The following is an 18,178-nucleotide window of genomic DNA, read 5'->3' on the forward strand; positions in this document are numbered from 1 at the left end:
CATCTTTGGCTTGTTTCCATAGAGGCACAGTGTGATGCTCCAGGACCACTGCTCAATGGGCAGATAAAGGGGCCTGCAAGTCTTCGAGTTGGCGTAACTATAACCTTTTCCTGTAATGAAGGGTGAGTGTCTGGAGGACCTAGGAGATTTAATTCATTGGGCTTCTCCATGCGTAGTATGACCTGTGAAGGCTCCTCTGTGAGGATCTGTGGAGAGCCGCGGGTGAGGTTATGAGAAATAATGCTAATAAGAGTCAGTGCACACAAATTAAATGAGTTTGTATTGAACTTTAAGTAGAGGTTATTGATCCATATCACCCACTGTCTAATAGTTCTGAATGACCACGCTCTGTCTCCAGATATCGATTACGAGGCCACCCTTCTAGTCAGTGTGTAATTGCTGGACAGAGAGCTTTATGGACCAAGATGCCAAAATGTGAAGGTAGGTTATGCAAACTGTGGTTTGAACCTAGTTACTTATATGAGGCTCAACAGAGCACTGAATTCTTTTAACTAAAAAATGTTGATTCAGTCATTACTATACAGAACATTATAGAGCAAACATCTCTCCTAGACATCTTTAAGGGTTATAACAGAAGCATCCTTCAGTTACCTCTCTATTCTCGGCTTATTCAAGTAAAACAGGCTTCCTAGGCCAGTGATGGCGAACCTATGACACACGTGTCAGAGGTGACATGCGAACTCATTTTTTTTGGTTGATTTTTCTTTGTTAAATGGCATTTAAATATATAAAATAAATATCAAAAATATAAGTCCTTGTTTTACTATAGTTGCAAATATCAAAAAATTTTTATATGTGACATGGCACCGGAGTTAAGTTAGGGTTTTTCAAAATGCTGACACGCCGAGCTCAAAAGGTTCGCCGTCACTGTCCTAGGCTTTTCTTTCTCTAAAGCTAAGTAGACTTGTAAGCCAGGCCATGGACATAAATGAGAGGGCATATTCAGTAACAGAAATCCAAGGATCAGCAAGATATACTTTTTCAATTATATTGTTACTAGAGGCCTGGTGCACGAATTTGTGCATGGGTGGGGCCCTAGGCCTCGATGGCAATCAAGGCCGATTGGGGCTGTCTCACTCAGTCCCAATCAGGGCCTGCTGGCCAGGGGGAGAGATAGGGGGAGGGACTGCTGAAGGTTGGCCCACCACGGGGAGGGACAGGAGGAAGTTGGCCAGCCATGGGAGGTTGGCTGGGGGAATGCACTGACCACCAGGGGGGCAGTTGAATCATAGCTACTGGTCATTCTGATCATTCGGTTGTTCTGTCATAACGTTCATTTAGGCTTTTATATAGAGAGATAGCTGCCTTGATGGTTCATCAGCAATTCAAATATCCTAGGACCCTGAACCTAGGAGATGAGAGTGGCATCAAGTCTGAGGCTTTCTTGTGTGTAGTACAGCTGCAACCTTGTCATTTCTCTCTAATTTCTCTAGCAATCCTTTGCCCACCACCTCGTCCTATTCTCAATGGAAGGCATACAGGCAACCCTTCAGGGAACGTTCCATACGGAAGCACAGTCACTTACACTTGTGACCCGGGCCCAGAGAGAGGAGTGGACTTCATCCTGATTGGGAAGGACACTATCCATTGCACCACTGATAGTCAGAAGATTGGGATCTGGAGTGGCCCTGCCCCACGCTGCGAACTTTCTCCTCCTGGAATTCACTGTCCACCTCCCCAGATCCTAAGAGGCCAAATATTGTCTGGGAAGAAAGATCAATATTCATATAATGACACTGTGGTATTTAATTGCTTGTTGGGCTTCACCTTGAAAGGTAGCGAGAGAATAAGGTGCAGTGCCCAAGGCACATGGGAGCCCTCTGCACCTGTCTGTGAAAAGGGTGAGTGCTCCAGGACCAAGAAAAGGTTCTACTGATTTCTTCTTTTCTAAGAATTATAGGTAGGGATTTGGGGTGTAAGCAGGTTATTTTTCAGTTTGTTAGTGTTTATAAATTATGTAGAAGGCTTTTTAAACACTACACCCATCGTCCGTTCATTTTGTAGAAGCGTCCGTGGGAAAAATAACACTAGGAACCACTAAGTTGCCTATTTCTTTATGGGAAAAATGTTTGTTTGTCCTAATACTGATTTCTTAAAAGGGAAGTCATCAAAGCCCCCATTGCATGGGTATATGAGAATCTCCCATTGACAGCATATGAGGTGATTCCTTAAGAAAGGAAGAAATGAGAGGAGGTAAAGCACCGAGTGGAAACTGAACAAAACCTGCAGCAGCCTAAGTGCAAAGAAGAGGAAAAGATTGAGAAACACTGATCCAAAATTACCCCAAACTGGGCTGTAAGATACCTTCTGCATCATACAGCTGCCACCAGAGAGGAATTACAGTGTTAATGCCCATTTCTTTGGCTGTTTCTCCCTGTTGCTGTTGTTTAGACAATAAAATTGTTTTTCTTCCCTTTAGAGTGCCAAGCCCCTCCTGAAATCCTCCATGGGCAAAAGGAAGATCGACGCAGGATGCGCTTTGAGCCTGGAACATCCATAAAATACAGCTGTGACCCTGGCTATGTGCTGGTGGGCAAAGAATCCATACATTGCACTTCTGAGGGGGTGTGGACACCCACTGTCCCCAAATGCAAAGGTATCAGGACTTGCATGCAGATGTTTTGTGGTTTTGAGATTGCTTGAGTTGATTTCTCATCCTCGTCTCTTCTTCTTAGTGGCAGAGTGTGAACCTATAGGAAAGTATCTCTACAAAAAACCCCAGGATCGAGTGATTAGACCAGATGTTAACTCTTCTTGCGATGAAGGGTGAGTGAGTGCTGGCTCAGCCTGAACTGAGTCTGGCTTATCAGCGCATACTGCAAGCTCTGTGTAAGCGTTTACCTCAAAGCCCTTCCCTGGCCCGTGTCCATGGAAGTGCTGATCTTGCTAGTTTTCCATGTATGGGAACTACTCCTGTGCAAAGGGTGATGGAGCTGATGCTGGCTGCATTCTGTTTGTATTGCTTCTTGTCCTGAACGTGGTGAGTCTGCTTTTGAGCCAATAGCTCTTGCTTAGTTTAAATAGTCACTAGACGGCAAAATGACAGGACTCTATCTCTAGGTCCCGGTTAGGTGAGAGTGTTTATCAGCTGTGTCAAGGCACCATTCCTTGGTATATGGAGAATCGTCTCTGTATAGGTGAGTGACACCTATGTGTGACCTGGGAGATTTCTCTTTTAGGCTATGTTGTGGGAATAGAAATATTAGCCTCTGTTCCATTAACTTTGTCAACAGTTTTTCTGTCTTTGTACTGTCATCTCTATCCACTTCGCAGCATCGCAACCACTTAATTTAAATGTGTTCTGTCACTGATGCTCTTTTGTAATTTAAGTGTATAAGGTGATGAAAGCAGCGAGTATATGAGCCACCATGTTTAATCTGGGGTAAGCTGTAGTTTGAGGTGAAAAAAGCTGTAGTTTGGTCTGTATCTATGGCTTCATATGATCTTGGGTGATTTATGTAACTTCTTTGAAATTCTATCCCCTCACCTATAAATTCAGCATAAGATTACAGACTTTAAAGTTATTTTACCTACATGGTATTATCTCTACTTTTTAAATGATAAAACTGTGTGTCAATAGTAGATACTCAATCAACAATAAGTATTCTTGGCTCAACTATCAAATAACCTCCGCACAAGGATGAAACTCAAAAAAAAAAAAAGGCTTAATTCTATGCCCCTGTACCTTTTATTCATCTATTGTTTATTTAAAAAAGAATTCTTGTTTTAATTAATAATTTACTACTAGCCTTTACTCCCTCACTCTATGATATTGATGTACATGTTCACTTGAGAGCTTTGATATAACTTATATCATCAAAACTCACCCATATCCTCCAGGAAATTTGATAACAACACATTCATAGCCAACTTCCTTTCTCTTCTTTCGTGTCTAAAACTGAAACAGAATTATATGGTCACTTCTCATCTCTCCAGAAATCACCTGCCCACAGCCCCCTGTTATCAACAATGGGGCACACACAGGGAGTTCCTCAGAAGACTTTCCATATGGAACCACAGTCACTTATTCCTGTAACCCTGGGCCAGAGAAAGGCGTAGAATTCAACCTCATCGGGGAGAGCACCATCCGTTGTACAAAAGATGGTCAGGAGAGGGGCATCTGGAGTGGCCCTGCTCCTCTCTGTAAACTTTCCCTCCCTGCTGTTCAGTGCTCACATGCCCACATTGAAAATGGATACCAGATATCGGGCAAGGAAGCCCCATATGTCTACAACGACAGTGTGACATTCAAGTGTGTTGATGGATTTACTTTGAAGGGCAGCAGTGAGATTCGTTGCAAAGCCAATGACACCTGGGATCCCCAAATACCCGTTTGTGAGAAAGGTAAACAGCCCAATGGGGGGAAAATAAGGTATTTACTTATTATTCTCATCTCCCACCCAAAACTACACTCATGGAGAAAGTCAATGGGGCACAGATTACTATCCTATTTCTTTGATCTGTAACAATGTTCTATGTGTGTTGTATACGTTCCTTGTGTGACTGTCTCTTGTATCCAGAATATATTCAAGGTAGATACTGAGAGGACCTGTTTAAAGAAGTCTAGTTCTTTCAAACGAGCAGAAAGCATTCAGTAATGAATTAGAGCTTTATGATCCTTGGCTAAGATGTTTAAGATTATCTGTTGTCAAATGTTGTACTGTGAATGTTCTTGAGTATAAGTTCTTTTGTTGGTATTTATGTGGGAAGTTTTTCCTTCAGACTGCCAGCCACCTTCGGGGCTGCACCATGGTCGGCATACAGGCGGAAATAGGGTCCTCTTTGTCCCTGGGATGACTGTAGACTACACCTGTGACCCCGGCTACTCGCTTGTGGGAAACAAATCCATTCACTGTATGCCTTCCGGAAATTGGAGTCCTTCTGCCCCTCGGTGTGAAGGTACTTTAGCTCCAGAGTTGCCTTCCCTTTGATAGCAAGCATGTGTGAGTAATTCCAGCTGTGCTCCTCCAGAAGCACCATGTGAGCCCACGGGAGAAGATGTTCACGAGCTTCCAGCTGATTCGCATGTGGTTCTAGTTAATACATCCTGTCAAGATGGGTGAGTATGAGATGATCCATCCAGAGCGGGTCCCCACTTGGTTTAGTGCATTAGTTGCACCCTCAGCTTGTCTTGGTGACTCTTGTTGCGGCTCCTCATTGCCACACTCACAGAGAATATGAGGTTCCAAAAGTCTAAGTAGCATCTCTGACTTGTTAGTTCTTTTTTGACATGGAAATAGCTCTGCTGTGAGCAACTCTCTTCTAAAAAAGTCTGCTTACTGGGAGGGTCAAGGGTTTTCATTCCTCTGTACCGAAGTTCTTATGTAGGAGTTCCTCTGTATTTGTGGTATGAGGAGGTGAGGTTTCAGAGACGTGTTATTGGGAAAAAGAAAGAATGTATGATAATCTCTCTCTAGGTACCGGCTGACTGGGCATACTTATCAGAAGTGTGAAGATGCTGAGATTCGGGTTTGGTTCCGAAGGATTCCACTCTGTGAAGGTAAGAGAAAAATTAAAGTTATAAGTGAGGTGGTTGGGGGTTAGACATGGCAGGCCACATAAGAAGTAGCTTATAACTACTTCAACTATCTGTGTTCTATCTCAGTGTAGCTGAAGTAAGAAATATCTTTCACAGTTTAGTCAGCACTGTCATTGACAAGTAAAGTTGTCAAGTAGGAACTATATATTTGGCATATATCTGCTAATTATATATAATGTGGGTATATATATATATATATATTTGTATTTATAAGCTATATAAATATATAGTCATATTTCTAGTTTGTATTAATATAGTTGTATTTCTTTCTTATTTATTGTATTTTTTAAAATTTGGGGGGTGAATATGTATTACTCATATAATCAGAAATGTTAATAAAGCTGTTTTGATGAGAACAATGCAGGTTGTAAAGCTAAATAATTGTATGGTTATGTGTCATACATGCAGTCACATAGTTTTATTTGCATCTGAATGACGACTGTCCGCCTTGGTACACTAGCTGAAACAGCATTTCCCGAATCTCTTCTGCAGCTATTCACTGTCCACGTCCACCAGTGATTAACAACGGGAGGCACACAGGTGTGAGGGCAGAACGCTTTCTCTATGGAATTGAAATCTCTTATGAGTGTGACCAAGGATTCTCTCTTCTGGGAAAGAGAAACATACGATGCATAAGTGATTCTGAAGGACATGGATCTTGGAGTGCACCTCCCCCACGGTGCTTAAAACCTCCTCCTGTGGCCCACTGCCCTCACCCAGAGGTCAAACATGGGTACACGCTGAATAAAACTCGTTCGTCATATTCCCACAATGACATTGTATATGTTGCCTGCAACCAGGGTTTCATCATGAATGGCAGTGACTTGATTACGTGCCATACCAATAACAAATGGGTGCCAGGTGTACCAACGTGTATCAAAAAGGGTAAGTTATTTTAAGAAGTTAACTATGGGATGTTGCTTAGAATGAGGAAATGCTTTTTGAATCCGCATTTGCCATTTGAGCTAAAGAAAAAGATGTAAATGTTAAAACAATGATAGTGTTTTCCAAGATACCTGCCTTATCCTCTCAGTGAATTCTCCCCCTACTCCCCGCCCCCCGATTCCTTACTAAGTCAGTTGAGCAAAAGTACATGAAAGGATTATGGTTAACTTCCAAAGTGATGGCTTCTACAAAATTTATTATTTTTCTTAAATTAGGATAATAAAAATTCACTTATCATTTTGGGGGGTAAATGTTGGCAGTAATATCGCTTGATAATTTTATATTTAAGGCTATAATACCAGTTGGAAAGAGAACTTTTGGTGTTTGGAGGCATGAAGCTGGCCTTCAGACCCAGTGAATTGTCTTTCTTGTCATTTTAGTTATCATTCATCAGTTATATTCCTGTCAGTGACTAGGTGACCAAGTACAACAGGGACTAGCAATTAATGACCCAAGAACTGAATTCAACTCACCAGAACTGTTCTCTTTGGCCAACACAGTAGTCTCTCTTTAAGTGAAACCCATATCCAAGCCCAAGATCAATGTTGAACCTGTGATTCAGTGAGGGCCCCCTCTGCCTTCCTGCAAGGCAACAGTTGCTTGAATTGGGCTTTGGCTGTCATTTGTAGAAGGGCATGTTCTTTCCCTTTTGTCATATCTGGTGGCTTCACTCCATGGCTACTTGTGTGACCCTTAGAGCACAAGCTTTCTGCCATTTAAAAGGAAAATGAAAGAATACTATTGGCTGATAGAGTACAATTGTGGGCTGCAACCATTGAGGTTTCATTATCTTACTTTTGACATTTTTCTTCAGGTCCTATACCCCATATGTAGGCAGTGGAAATCTCTGGCCAGTACTGCAGGGTTTGTGTGGAATGGGTATTACTAGATACCAACTGGTTGGCTTGTTGCCTGCATTCTTCCTATATGGCCATCCCTCACAGATAGTGTTGGCTATGTGTTCCTCTGTACTAAATTAAAGACACTTTTTTATTGGCGTTTAAGCTGTCGTAGGATGTCAACCTCCACTTAAGATGGCCAATGGGAATCACACTGGTGGCGAGAGAGCTCGATTTTCTCCTGGAATGTCAATCATGTACCGCTGTGACGAAGGCTACCTGCTGGTGGGAGAGGCACTCCTTATTTGCACACATGAGGGCACCTGGAGCCACCCTGCCCCTTTTTGTAAAGGTGCATTATTTATTTTTTTAACTCAGATTTGTCCCAAATAAATATATGCAGTTAGGTACTTTCAACTTAAAGTCACCAAATAAATGCCTCAGTTAGATAATTTAATTAGATGTATTTCCTTGGATTAATACATGTAGTTGATCTAAATATTACAGAATAAGAAACGTGACTTAGAGTGTAGTCTCTGTTGAGTGATCACTTATGAAGTCATTTAAATATAGAAAATTGAAATGCTTATGTAAATTAAACAACCAAAGTGTAGACTGGAGTTACACTGTGATTGTAGTTATTATAAGTATGCATCTGGCAAAATACTAATGAAAAAGCACAATGATTTTTTCAGTGTATTTCCTTTGAGTGATGGTAGGATTGATTATGGGTATATTTTTTATGTTTCATTAAGCATATGGAATATGAGAATTGAGTTAATATGTAATATTTGTTGAGCACTTTTTGCTGTCTGTCTGATACTGTGCACTGCATTTTGAGTGCATTGTCATTTAATCTTTTGGAGAACCATATGAAGGTGGTGCCATTATTATTCCCATATTAGAGATAAAGTCTCAGTAGAATGAAGAGATTTATAACTTTTCCAAGGTCACACATTAGGAAGTCCTAGAGTCAGGATTCACCTCCAAAATCTCACAGTACTGACCCCTACACTGAAGAGATGAAAGAAGAAAAGAGGAAGTATGTACGTGTATGAAGAATTGGAGAGTAAGAGTCGGTACTGATAAAACAGTAATTTAGAATTTGTACCCATTTAGCCCTAACAAGTCATTAACATTAACCAGCTATTAGTTAGAAGCTAAAGCAAAAGTAAGGAAAACAATCAGGCTTAAGTTACCTAGAGGTTATTGAAATAGATGGCTGACACTGAAAGACTCTACCTAGGTTATCATTTTGTTATTTCAAGGAAGCTTTATTTACTGAGAATTATCTAAGTTAATGGTTTCATAGAACTTTCCATTAAAAGCAGTGGCTACCTCATGGGTAAATTAGATTCCTTTCATTCCAGAGGTAAACTGTAGCTCCCCGGAGTATATGAATGGAATCCAGAAGGGGCTGGAGTCTGGGAAAAAGTACCAGCATGGAGCAGTTGTTAATTTGGAGTGTGAAGAGGGATATACCCTGGAAGGCAGTCCCCAGAGCCAGTGCCTGGAGGATCACGGATGGAACCCTCCCCTGGCTGTTTGCAAATCACAAGGTAAGTACAAGGGACTTTGCTGATATTTGTCTCACTAGAGAAAGACAGTAAGGGGTATCCCTCAGTATTAAGGACTCCTGGATTTTAAATTGACATAGACCTGTAACCAGTGATATGATAGATTTGAAGTAGGTTGTCTAATCTAGAAGAAGCAGAACTTTCTAAGGATGAAGGAAGTAAAGAAAGAAAGTAGAGGAACACTAACTTAAAAGGTGCAAAGCTAACATTACATTTTGTAAGAAGCTAACATTACATTTTGTATATCTTGGTTTATCAGTGCTTAACGATTTGACAGGGGCCTCAAAAAATATGTTAACAAACCAGTTATAACACTTAATATTTGCTTTCTAACCCGAGAAATCCCTGGTTACACTGAGCATATTGGTTTTTTATTTGGTGAACTACTCCAACTTAATTAAAGTGAAAATATTTTTAAAGTCCAATGAGTTGTTATATAAAAAATGAAGGAAGAGTGGGTAGACTTAAGGTTCCAATTAATATTTTTAATAGAATTAGAGAGATAGGAGTGATAACTTTGAGAGAATGCTAACTTCAGACATTGCCATGGGTCTTTGGACTTCACTGAATCATGCAACTAGACTAATATGTTCATGATTTTGAATTCTTTTTAGGCTCACTCACTCCTCTTGTTGGTGGTAAGTTCTCTTAATTACTTAAAGAATGTTCTAATGATCTTTTTAAAATAAACTTTGAACAGTTTTAGGTCATTATTTTGTTTTTAACTTTATACTTTGAAATAATTTCAAACTTAAAGAAAAGTTACAAAAATATTGTAATAAAAGCTTCGATATATAATTTAACTATATTTACCAATTGTTTATATTTTGCTACATTTGCTTTAATCCATTTATATCTCTCTACCTACGTACATCCAACACATTATTATTATCATTGCAAAACAATTTGAGATTCAGACCCTTTACACCTAAATACTTTAGAGGGTAGTATCTGTTTTCATGAATTTGATCAAATGATATTTTATAAAAATTTATATAAAATGTGAGGTCTTGTATCCTGCCTGAGTATTACTAATTTTTTTCTTTAACTCATAAGAAATTTACCTCTTTTGGTGTTTATGGAATTTTTAATGCGCCCTTCACATTACAAACTGTCACTTTTGGGTAGAGTTGTATAAATAATTAGAACAGCCAGCTATTCTCAGTTTTTAAGTTGAAAGTTTAGTTTACATTAACTCTTAGTCTTTAGCATGATTTGGCATTATCAGAATAGACTGGCTTATTTTACAGTAGAAAAACTATTTCACAACTGACAGTCAGATGTTATACACAATTGTGGGATCCTGCTCTTCTGATCTCCTAATTTTACCCCAGTGACTGGAATATTACTACTAAAACTGAAAGGAACAGAAAAGCTCCACAGAGCTTGACTGGAACCATGTCGTCAAATGCTTGGTGCTGCCCTAACCGGTTTGGCTCAGTGGATAGAGCATCGGCCTGCAGACTGAAGGGTCCCAGGTTCGATTCCGGTCAAGGGCATGTACCTTGGTTGCAGGCACATCCCCAGTGGGGGGCGTGCAAGAGGCAGCTGATCGATGTTTCTCTCTCATTGATACTTCTAACTCTCTATCCCTCTCCCTTCCTCTCTGTAAAAAATCAATAAAATATATATTTTAAAAAATGCTTGGTTCTTTAGAATTAAATGTGGACTCGATTGAATCAGAAAAACCTTAAGCCCACGTATCATTATTTAGGAATGCAACATTTACATGGCTCAGAAAGGATGAGTATAAAAGTAACATACCAGCCCTAGCTGGTTTGGCTCAGTGGATAGAGTGTCAGCCTGTGGACTCAAGGGTCCCAGGTTCGATTCCGGTCAGGGGCATGTACCTGGGTTGCAGGCACATCCCCAGTGAAGGGCGTGCAAGAGGCAGCTGAATTGATGTTTCTCTCTGTCTCTCATCGATGTTTCTAACTCGCTATCCCTCTCCCTTCCTCTCTGTAAAAGAATCAATAAAATATATTTTTTTAAAAAAAGAATCAGTTACTGTTTTTTTTTTAAAAAAAGTAACATACCAAATTCCCCTCCACTAGGACTAGGCCCCACAATCACTTCTAAACGATATAGGTCACATTTTTCTGGCATTTGATATTTGCTGTTTTATTTTCTAGGCCTTTCTGTAGGTTTGCTATTTCTTCTCTTCTTGACTGCTGTCACCTTATACCTGATACCCAGACACAGAAAACGGTAAGTTCAATGCATGCTTGGCCAAAGTTCACTAAGGTTTCAGCTTCTTGCCTGAAACTAAACGTGGAAGCACAAGTTACCTGAAAGGAGTATAGCAATGTGAGAACTGTAATGTGGCTTTTATGCAACACACAGGAAGCCCTACCTGGCAGATCTTAAATGATATCGGGCGCGTATTTAAATCATGAGTCATCATTCAGATGACTCATCACAAAAATTCTAGAAAGCAGAAAGACAAAAAGCCTAGTGGAAACAAATGCAGGTATTTTGGTATATCCCATCTGATCTTTTTCTTACATTCTTTTTTTCTTTTAAAATTGAGATTTTGACATTATAATCTCCTGCCTTAATTTTTTTTCATTTTGCGTATGTACATATTTTTGTGTCTTGAAGTCATGCTTTCTTTTTAATTATATAATAGATTATTGTTCTGTTTCATGTATGTCTGTGGTAATTTTCGGTTGCTTCCACATTTATCTTGATAATAAAGATATGACCACCTTTAATAAACCTTTTCACATACATGTACTTATTTCTAGAGCATAGAGTTCTAGAATTTCTAGGGATAAGTAGATGATGTTTTAAGATGCATAATAAATATTGCCAAATCACTTTCCAGAAAGTTTGTCCTAACTTGATCAAATATCAAATTATTAATATATTTGCATATTTTGTGTTTCTGGGCTCCTTTTTCTCCTTCATTGACCTATTTTATTAAAATCACTTTGTATTTAATAAGTATGGCTTTCTACTCTTATAATATTTGGTAGGGCAGGAATTCCCTTGCTATCACTTTTTTTTTTTTTTTTTTTTTTAGAATTTTTTCCCTCTGTTCTCTTCTGTTTATTCTTTCAGGTGATTTTAGATCATTTGTAATTTTTAAAAACAGACATGTTGTGATTTCATTTAAGTCTATAGATTAATTTGTGAGAAATTGGCTTCTTTTCTGTAAAGTCCTATAATAAAGAAGCCAGTTTCATGTTTTTTAAACCAATGTTCCCTAAACTAGTTGGACTACACAACTTCTTTCTTTCTCTCTCTCTCACATAATGCGTTTAACAGCTCATGGAACTAATGTTCCACTTAACAGACATTTGGGGAATCTAAGAAGGTGCTCAGGAGCTAGATCATCAGAAGCCTTCAGGCCATAACGAGGAGTTAGGGTTTATCCTATAGGAACTGAAGCAAGAGAAAAATGTGTTCAGATTCGCATTTTTAAGAGAAGGGGCAGGGTTGGGCCATCAGCCGAAGCAGCAGTGGCAGGGGTCCAGAGGATGGAGGAGGTGCAGGACGCATCTCCACTGTTGAGAGCCTAGGATTTCCAGGACTGAGTGTCCTGTGGAAAGGAGGGAGAAGGGGGCACAGAGAACGAGCCAAGTGGAGGTCATTTGAGGTCCCAGTGTTTCACCAAAAGAGGGAAAGGGCAGGTTTGTGGAGAAAGATGACGAGTTCCGTGCTGACCTTGCCACTTTGTGGCACTTGCGATGTAGGACTCAAGAGAGGGGCCTGAATTCAGATAGGTGACGCTTACATCACAATGGAAGCCTTGGCGCCAAAAAAAACTTAAAAGGTAAAAATAGGATGAAAACCAATCCCAGAACAGTAATGCTTAAGAGACAGGAGGGGACGGAACAGTCAGAAGTAGGAGGAAAGTTAGGAAACAGTTGTTTCACACAATTCAAGGGAGAAAAAGGTCTCACAAGAAAAAACAAACAAAAAAACAACAGAGGGATGTCATTTGCATGCCTTTTCTCGCAGGAAGTTAGAAGATAATTTTAGCCAAGAATAATAACACATTTAAATAAGGAGAGAATGTGGTCTCTATCTCTTTCCTTCATGCTCCTTCCTAACTTTCCTATCAAGACAGAGCATGTGTAGGAGAATACGCAACCTTTGGGAATGCTACAACCTGAAATAATTGTGTTCATGATGATTATGAAGTTTATTAACATGATTACAACACATACTATTATTTAAGTGCCTCCATTGATAGGAACCAAATGTTTATATTAAACCAAATTCCTAAGCATCACCTTCTTGTTTTATTTCCATTTTCTAACCAAATTCAATTTATTTTTTATAGTTGATACAGACATTTCACCTGCCTTAAGTACTTTTTGCAAATGAGATGTGTAATCACTTTACAATGGATGTCTTGTAACAAAATTGAATATTTATAAAAGCCATCTAAACATTTGAAGGAGAAACTATTCTTTTCTAGGCATCTCAGATATTTTCATAAAATCTAAATGTTAAATTGACCTAAAATTACCATTTTATAACATTCTTAATGTATCTTCCTGTAATCTGACCTCTAAAATATGGTAGTTAGGGGAATGCTGTAAGTAACCCTAGAAGTAATCTTTGTTTCCCAGCAATTTTGTAATACTTTATTTCAGAGTTCTACGTGGTAGAATAGTGACATTTTCTTGTCCTTTCCTAATTTCAGCAAAGTGGTTTTAGAAGCACAGCAAAGTAATGTGCTTTCAAAGAGGAAAAATAAAAATACCCACTTAAAATCATTTAAAGCTTTCAGTGGTATATGACTATGTATTAAACATCAAATATAAAATTTTCCTTTTAAATTAGATTTGAAGATTATGTCCCCAAAAGGTAAATCTATGATGATGTCCTAAAAAAAAAAAAAAAAAAAAAAGCTTTGATTCCCCCCCCTCCCCCCCAACGGTTGGTCATAGTTATTAGTCATTGAAGTCCTGGATCTAAAGTAAATCTGTATAATGTCAACTTTTGACCGGGGCACTTGGCAACCTAGCAAGTCATTTATTTTTATGGCCCTTTCCAAAATTGGGGATTTTAGTGATTATTTCATTGGTTACTTAGGACAATAAAATAGTATCATCCATGAAAAGTACTTATCATGTGTTGGGAATTATGGAAAGAAAACAACTGTTACATCTTTGTAGTAATCACAGCCAATGAGTAAAGATTTTACTTTTTTCTTCCTTCTTCCATTTAGCAATTATTATACAAATAGAAGCCCTACAGAAGGAGATCTTCGCTTAGAAACACGAGAAGTATATTCTATTGATCCATACAACCCAGCAAGCTAACCAGAAAATAAGCAGGTATTTAATGAAATTAAATTGTTTTATTAATTTCTATGTCAAAATGTTATTCAAATTCTACTCATCAATAAGCACAGTGCAAAGTATTTACTGTTCTGTTGCAGTTTTTAAATCTTGCATAGAAATTAACATAATTAGATCATGTTGCCAATTAATATTCCTGTTATCTTTTATTCATTTATCCATTCAACAAATACTTAAATAACAAAGTGACTAAGAATACTATAAATAAGACGATGGAAGTAAAGTATTATGAACACAAATAAAGCAGGAAAGGGGATAGGGAGGGCGGGTAGTTGGAAGGGAAGACTTCACTAAGAAAATGGCATTTGAGTAAAGATTGGAGTGAAGTAAGGAGCCAGCCATGTGGGGGAAGAAGATTGCAGGAAGAAAGAACAGCAAGTGCAAAGATCATAAGGTGTGGTGGGCATGCAGTGGCCAGTGTGGCTCACTATGGCTGGCCAAGGGAGAAAGTGGCAGAGATGAAATTAGAGAGGGAAGGGGAGGAGGGGGAGACGATCCATCATGTGGAGTATGCTAGGTCATTGAATGAACTTGGTGTTTATTCTAAGCTGGGAACCATTGGAATGGTTAAGTGGAAAAGCTAATGGTCACCTTAACTGGTATGGTAAGAACAGAGTGTAAGACGCCAAGGGTAGAAAATAGGGAATCACTGAGGACTCCATCACAATTATCCAGGCTTACGCTGTGAGTGGCTATCACCACGCTGGTGGGAAGAGGTCAGGTTCTGCATACATTTTTAGTACAGTGATAGGAGGATTTGCTGACAGTTTTAAATTAGATTTGGGTCATTCATTGACAAAGGTAGCATTCAAGCTCAAATCTGACTTCAAACGGCTTTATCCTACACAATCTATAAAATACAGATACCACCTCTGATCTCTTGGAACTTTTATAGTAAAATAAAAAAATAAGATACACATAAGAATATATACTACTAGAGGCCTGGTGCACAATATTTGTGCACTGTGGTGGTGGTGGGAGGTCCCCTCAGCCCAGCCTGTGCCCTCTTACAGTTCGGGAGCCCTCAGGGGATGTCCCACAGGGAGCCGGCCTAAGCTGGCAGTCGGATAGCCTTATCGCTGCCGCGGATGCGGGAGAGGCTCCTGTCACTGCCGCTGCACTCACCAGCCCTGAGCCAGGCTTCTGACTGAGCGGCGCTCCCCCTGTGGGAGCGCACTGACCACCAGGGGGCAGCTCCTGCATTGAGCGTCTGCCCCCTGGTGGTCAGTGCGCATCATGGTGACCAGTCGTTCCACCGTTCGGTCTATTTGCATATTAGCCTTTTATTATATAGGATGAGCAAGATACAGAAAAACTGCTGTGGCAGTGGAGCAAGAAAAGTTTATTTGCTGTTGGTGAGTCAGAAGAATGCGGTGGAGAACAGGGGAGGCCAGAGTGATCTCTAAATCCAAACCTGTGGGGACCCAAAGTAAACCTATTACATCAGTATCTGTTCAGTGAAGGTGTGAATGAATGAGGATGAGACTATGGCTTGATGCTTTATTACTTCTAGTACTTACAATTGGTCTGTACAGAAAATGTTAACATTCCCATTACTTAAACTTTGACTCAAACCAATGCTGTTCATGCTGCCTCCTAACCAGAAACTCTTATTTCAGTGTGCCTTCGTGCTTGGAATGCAGCTGAACATGGGTTGGAAAGAAACCATTTGAATATCAGCAAGCCGATCTGTATGGACTCCCCATCACCAAAATGATGTCTTAAGCTGTAACTTCCTGTTTGCACTTATTCTTGAGCAGCACAAGGAACGTTTGCCTGATGAGAAAGATGGGAGCCCAGTGTCACTGCCACGTGCTCTTCAAGGACTTTCTGAAGCCTCACCTGTGATGTGCCTGGAGCCAGGCTTTGGCTATAAGCGGTTACATACTAGTAGCTCTGAGGAGTCACCTTTCCTAGGAAGGCACTAAAGTGAACTGTTTTTATATGCAGACTCTTCTTTTTTTTATAATCAGCATTCTCAATTACCATATTCTTCTGGTTATAGTGTGGTTTTAATTAAGCAAAGTATGAAGCATTTCCTGTGGTTACGAGTCACATAACTTTGTTGGGAAGTTTACTATAATAGTAGTTTCCTTCTCAGATATGATTAAATATTTCACTTCTTCACTTGGCTTGAATTTTTCTCACAATACATTGCCTTTGGTTATTGGGGTATTTTTTTGGCAGAATTTATTGATTTATTTGCCTTTCCTCAATCACTCAGTAATTCTCATTTGCACAATTTTTTTTAAGAGAGTCAAGTTTTAATTGTAACATTTTGGTGTACAATTTACACTTTGGGTGTTTCATAGGCAGTTTTATCAGAATCTCTAGCTGCTTATGAAATGTCATTTAATAGTATGTACATTTGTTATTAAAATAAATTTTATCTTTAAAATATGTGCCTTATATGATATTTTTCTGGATTCAATGAATTCCTGAATACAGACATACTCAGGGTTTTAGAGTTTGTAATTTAACATGCATTCTAGGTACACCCAACTTGTTTTTTTGGCCAAAGTCTTAAATCACAAATTTAATTCCCTCGTCCTCAAGAATTTCTCTTACATTTGTCCAACGATCTACTTTCCCCCATGCATCACCACACTCTTCTCTCTGGCCATTCTCTAAAGCCAGCTGTTGATTGTCTCTGTTCCAGCATTTAATCTATTGAGAAAATAAAATCCTGCTCACTGGCTACCAAAAATTATTCTCCCCATCTCCTCTCTGACTATATACGCTGTTTGGCATCTTTTTATAAATTGTGGTAAAAAGTATATAACAAAATTTTTCATCAGAATCCTTTTTTTTAAGTGTACAGTTCAGAAGTGTTAAGTATGTTTACATCGTTGTGCAATAGATCTCGAGAACTTTTCTGTGTTATAAAAACTAAATGCTATTTCCTTTAGACAAAAACTTTACATTTCCCCTTTCCTCCAGTCCCTGACAACCACCATTTACTTTTTGTTCCTGTGAATTTAACTAATTTAGGTACTTCATATAGGTGGAACCATACAGTATTTTCCTTCTGTGGCACATGAATTTCACTTAGCATGTTGTCCTCAGGGTCCATCCCTATTGCAACATGTGCCAGAATGTACTTTCTTTTTCAGGCTAGATAGATCATTGCATGTATATATATTTTGTTCATTTATTTGTCAATGAACATTTGGCTTGTTGTCACCTCATGGCTGTTGGAAATAACACTACTTAGAACACAGGTGTGCAGCAAATATCTCCTGAAGACATTGCTTTCAGATCGGTTGGATATATACCCAGAAGTGAGATGTTGTTCAACATATATTATTCATTCACAGTGCCATTTTCATTTCTCCACATTATCTGTTCATGCACTTCAGGCCATCTGCTCCCTTTTATCATCATCCCTATTATCCATCTTTCACTTAGCAGATGAAAACATCACAGGGTATCTCTCTCAATTTCCTCTCTTTCCACCTCTAAGCTTATCTAGATCCATTCATCAATTCCACTGACCACATTCACAGACTACACTGTTCTCGCCCCACCACCACACACACACTCCCTGTTTCTTCCGGGACATGGCTCCATCAGTTATACCCTCTCTCATCACTGGCTCCTTTCCCCCTGCCAACCTGGTGCAGCTAGTACCCATTCATCTCCAAGTCACAGAAATCTTATCTCCCACTGGCTTAGACCAAAATTTATTACATCACATGACAGAAAAGATCACAGGTTCTGCTGCTTCAGTCAAAACAGGAAAACATTCAAATCACATCCTCAGGAATCTATCCCCCCATCCCCACCCCCGTTCTGCTTTTCCTCGCTGGCCTCCTTCTGTGGTCAACACTCCCTAAAAACTGGAAAAGTATTTGCTGACAAGGCCAAACACACACCTTGTCGGCTTAGCATTCCAGCACAAAGAGCTTCTCTCTAATAACTCCTTCAAAAGTCCCTTCA

At 39.4% G+C, this 18,178-nt stretch overlaps 1 protein-coding gene across 4 annotated transcripts in view; it reads left to right on the forward strand.

Moving 5' to 3' along the window:
- The window catches only part of CR2 (complement C3d receptor 2), a 29,968-nt gene extending 13,331 nt beyond the window's left edge, over window positions 1-16,637 (forward strand). For 2 of the 4 annotated variants that reach the window (XM_036344331.1, XM_036344333.1), the window contains 17 exons: window positions 23-122; window positions 359-441; window positions 1,455-1,862; window positions 2,441-2,617; window positions 2,697-2,787; window positions 3,082-3,158; window positions 3,958-4,365; window positions 4,744-4,920; window positions 4,993-5,080; window positions 5,439-5,521; window positions 6,053-6,445; window positions 7,511-7,696; window positions 8,715-8,903; window positions 9,536-9,559; window positions 11,054-11,129; window positions 14,107-14,215; window positions 15,859-16,637. In XM_036344331.1, coding sequence (XP_036200224.1) covers window positions 23-122; window positions 359-441; window positions 1,455-1,862; window positions 2,441-2,617; window positions 2,697-2,787; window positions 3,082-3,158; window positions 3,958-4,365; window positions 4,744-4,920; window positions 4,993-5,080; window positions 5,439-5,521; window positions 6,053-6,445; window positions 7,511-7,696; window positions 8,715-8,903; window positions 9,536-9,559; window positions 11,054-11,129; window positions 14,107-14,200 — 2,654 coding nt within the window. In that variant the 3' untranslated portion in view covers window positions 14,201-14,215; window positions 15,859-16,637. The remainder of the gene's footprint in view (window positions 1-22; window positions 123-358; window positions 442-1,454; window positions 1,863-2,440; window positions 2,618-2,696; window positions 2,788-3,081; window positions 3,159-3,957; window positions 4,366-4,743; window positions 4,921-4,992; window positions 5,081-5,438; window positions 5,522-6,052; window positions 6,446-7,510; window positions 7,697-8,714; window positions 8,904-9,535; window positions 9,560-11,053; window positions 11,130-14,106; window positions 14,216-15,858) is intronic. The other 2 variants (XM_036344334.1, XM_036344332.1) reach the window with 2 other exon arrangements.
- The last annotated feature ends 1,541 nt before the right edge of the window (window positions 16,638-18,178 follow it).

Source organism: Myotis myotis, unplaced genomic scaffold (genome assembly GCF_014108235.1).
Source record: "Myotis myotis isolate mMyoMyo1 unplaced genomic scaffold, mMyoMyo1.p scaffold_m19_p_18, whole genome shotgun sequence".
Classification (NCBI taxonomy): Eukaryota; Metazoa; Chordata; class Mammalia; order Chiroptera; family Vespertilionidae; genus Myotis; species Myotis myotis.